This window comes from Pseudochaenichthys georgianus, chromosome 4 (assembly GCF_902827115.2).
Source record: "Pseudochaenichthys georgianus chromosome 4, fPseGeo1.2, whole genome shotgun sequence".
Classification (NCBI taxonomy): domain Eukaryota; kingdom Metazoa; phylum Chordata; class Actinopteri; order Perciformes; family Channichthyidae; genus Pseudochaenichthys; species Pseudochaenichthys georgianus.
Genome location: NC_047506.1, coordinates 45,459,585 through 45,463,503, shown reverse-complemented (window position 1 = coordinate 45,463,503; position 3,919 = coordinate 45,459,585). Strand labels below are relative to the sequence as shown.

General features: G+C 39.8%; 1 protein-coding gene across 1 annotated transcript in view; it reads left to right on the top strand.

Moving 5' to 3' along the window:
- The first annotated feature begins 749 nt into the window (after positions 1-749).
- patj (PATJ crumbs cell polarity complex component) overlaps positions 750-3,919 on the top strand; it is a 112,354-nt gene continuing 109,184 nt past the window's right edge. Inside the window, exons 1-4 of the mRNA XM_071203041.1 lie at positions 750-799; positions 1,336-1,372; positions 2,555-2,618; positions 2,719-2,897. Coding sequence (XP_071059142.1) covers positions 2,597-2,618; positions 2,719-2,897 — 201 coding nt within the window. The 5' untranslated portion in view covers positions 750-799; positions 1,336-1,372; positions 2,555-2,596. The remainder of the gene's footprint in view (positions 800-1,335; positions 1,373-2,554; positions 2,619-2,718; positions 2,898-3,919) is intronic.

Genomic DNA, 3,919 nt, shown 5'->3' with positions numbered 1-3,919 from the left:
TCACACAATGATGCTTTCGGGACTTTTAGAAGCATAGTAATTTTGGAACTTTTAGTGCAAATTATTTTTTCGCTTTACCAGCAAAGCAAATTCACGTCGTGGCATTAAAACAACTTTTCCAACAACTTAGTAAACTTTTCAAAAGAGTGTAATATGTATATATATGTATACATATTCAGCTGTGATCATTGCACCTTTGTCATTAACCTTTTTTTGTTTGGTTTCTATGATTCTCAACTATTTGTACGTGTTTATGTTTTTGCAGGAGTATATTCTTGTGTTTGCAACTTATATTAATGACAATTGACATGAACCTGTTTATAACCTGTGACAACATTGTACGTTGTTTATGTTATACCTAATGATGATTTGTATTGGTTGTAGTTTTGTTTAATTGCATATATTTGCGCCTTTAATTAGCAATCGATGCATAAATGTTTTCGATAAGAAGTAAAAGGTAGCAATATATGCAAATACTCCAGCAATGTATAAGGACATCAACACGTAGAGTACACTAATTGAGTAAGTGTACTGAAAATAACTTAATATATTATGAAAAAACGGATATTATTAGAGAAAATATCGCATGAAGCAAAAACAAAAAACGTGTAACATATGTAAAGCAAAGAATATGGACATGAACACACTGCCTCACACTGTCTTCGCGTTCGGTTGTTAAATGATGCTAATAACATCCACCATTATTCTACTTGTGCTAAACATGCATTGGACAAATACTTCCGATAGCACCTGAACGCAGCATTAAAGCAACACTGATGCCAAACTGGATTCACTTCATGTGAGTTTTTACATCAGTTCAAAACCCCTTTAAAACCTCTCTGTTTTCTTAGAATTCCTCACTGACTTTCAGCTCTATCCCCAGACTGTTTATCTGCTCTAAATTATTCAAAACTCTTTTTTAGACGCCATTTACCAAGCTAACTTAGCATGCTAACGTGTAGCCAGCTGTTAGCTGTAAATTAACACGCTGGAAGATACATAGTTGGTTGCTGTTTAATCTCAGTTTTGGTTTATAAACACACGGATAAGTACAGTTTGGTCTTGTCGCAAATCAGAACACGTTTGTTGTAAGAAGTAGCGGCTGCTTTAAATGTTTTTTCTTTGGTTTAATAATGTTTGATGCACCTGTTGCGAATTGAACCTGCTTGCAACAGATTTACTTCAGTATTTTAAGCTGTCAGCCGTCTTTAGGATAGTAGAATATACACAATATGGATTTGAGAAAGTATTTATATTGATTAGTTCAAACTTATGGTTTGAATATTCACCATCCTCCCTTTTGAGTTGTTTGAGTTTCACTTCCTGGTTTCTCAGGTGAGGTTACAGGTGTGAGGAGGTTTCATGTCAGCAGGTCAGTTTCTGTTTGATGTGCAGGTTGGAGAATGTTGGTCTGGTTGTTTTACCATATGTGTGTGTGGATTCTGCTTTGATCTGACTGTGTAAACAAGCCGTGCTGATAACGAGGATTTTAACCTGAGAAACCTGAGACAGGCACCTGAACGCAGCACACAGCAGCCTGTTCCACGAACAGCCTGTCAGTGCTGGAATCAGCTGTGAGCACATGAGGAGGGTACACTACAAAAAGCACTCAGATTCTTTATTTGAGTAACTGTACAAATACTCAATTTTAAGTAAAAATACTGAATTGAGAATGGTAGGCCTACGGTCAGTAAAAGTATTTAAGTTTAGGAGAATGTACCTAAAGTTTTCAGAGTTAAAGTGCCCATTGCATAAAAAACTGCAAAACATTTAAATATGTTGTAAATATGTTATAGCAAAAGCAGCACTTTAAGCATTTAGGCAGCATTTAAGAAGTTAGATGGGACATATGTTCAGGATGGGGTTTGGCTGCTGTTGACTGGCAGACTCCATGAGCAGAATGCATCCAAATGAATGAAGCTCACTCGTGATTTCGTTGCACTGATGTTTAAATGTTAGCTCCTGTAGATTCCTTTCTCCACCATTTTCCCTCAAGCAATATAGTCAGATGTATATAGTTGGTCTTGGCTGTAAATTCTTAAATTATGACTTTGTATTTTCCTCAAGTGCAGTCATCTTTCAAGCAGCTTCTTGTTAGGATAAATAGGGAAAGTGTATTTTGACACACATTTGAAACACGATTAAAAGTGTTTTTCACCATGCAATAAAAAACAGCTTAAAACAAGCAAATGCTAATTAAACTAAACCATTCAGTAAAGCCCTGTGGTAAAGTTGTATTTGAAGATATCACAATTAGTCTCTAAATTTTTAACGTGCCAAGAAAAAAGTATAATGTTCATTTTGACAGCACTTATTCCCCGAGTACATCAAAGTCACATTGCACTCTTTCTTTGCTGAACACCACACTGTTTCCAGGCAGCACAAATAAAGTGTTTTTCTCTGGTTGTGACACAACTGCAGCTTTTTTTTTTAAAGCTTTAAAACCGCAAAACAGAAAATGCACTATTAACTGGTAGACGTATACACACACACTGTCTGTTATGGGTTGTGTTTGAAATAAAAGTGAAATATTGTTGTCTGTCTCTCTTTTCAGATTGGTCCAGAACAACAGACAGAGAGAGAGGGAGGGAGGACAATGTTTGAAAATGTCCCAGCAGGTAAATCCTCTCACCTGTTTAACATTTCAAACAGCCATCAGTTGGAATTGCATTGTCTTTGTGTTGTTACTGCTGTCTAATGAATGCGTCCTGTGTTCAGCGTCCTCAGCGGAGCGCCAGCAAGTTCTGGGAGCTCTGGAGCGACTGCAGACCAAACTGCTGCAGAGGGAGGAGTGGACCCACAGTGAAACCATGGGCAACCTGAGGGAGACCCTGCAGAGTCCCCTCTTCAGCCACATCCTCACCCTGCAGCACTCCATCAACCAGCTCCGCAGCCAGGTGACACACCCCAGCAGCACTGCTTACAACACGTCTGAGACACACTGGAGCTACGGCCACACATTCACCTCAGCCTGTCGCAGGTGGAGGCTGCTCACAATCCTCCCGAAGAGTTTAAGGCCGTAATGCTATAGTTATAGGAAGAGTCTAAATTAAGATATTTACCAATACTAGCTAGCTTTAGGCATCCTGTCTTCATCTAGTCTTAAACTTGGGTTTTCAAATCCTAAATCCAACATCACTTATCAACTTTTCTTTCTGTTACACAGCAACTGGAAGTACTTTCTTTGGAACCAAACCGATTAGTCGTATTGAAACGTACACAAACAGAGTTTAAAACATACTGACATACCAGAGAAAGGAGCCTCATTAGTAGACGTTCTTCTTAAGAAGCTGGCGCCTGTATCTACCGACATGCTGCCTTTAATCCCTCACGCCACCAGACAGAATGGAGATGTGCGAAGTGGGACAGTCAAATAAAGCATCAACAGCTATAGAATACTGTCCCAGACACTAAACAGGAGAGTAAGCACACTACCGATGACCAACACACTACAATGGGAGATAATTCATGCATCATACAGAAACATTTACAAGATAACATATGTGTAGCTCTAAATAAATACCCTAAAGGTGTCGGCACACTGCTGCCTCCTGTCCAACAGCGTGACCTGTCAGTGGGGCTAAGGGGGGACATTGAATCACCCCCCCCCTCTGCCCCTAATCTGTATGCAGCTCCAGCCCGTACTGACGCCGAGCCTTTACAATAAACAATCTGCAGGCCAAATTAAGATAATGGCAATAACCGTCGCCGGGCTTCATATTGTAAGTGCTGCGAAGGTCAGAGCTGAGTCTATGAAAGTGTTGAGTGGAGCCGGTGGAGGGTATATGAAGCGGGGACTTCTCTCTCTCTTTCTTTCTTTATTTTCCTACCCCTCCCCACGGCTCTCTGCGGATCTATCAAGCTTTAATATCTAGTGTCTTGGTTTGAGTAACGGCCTTGTCGAGGCGTATTGATGAAA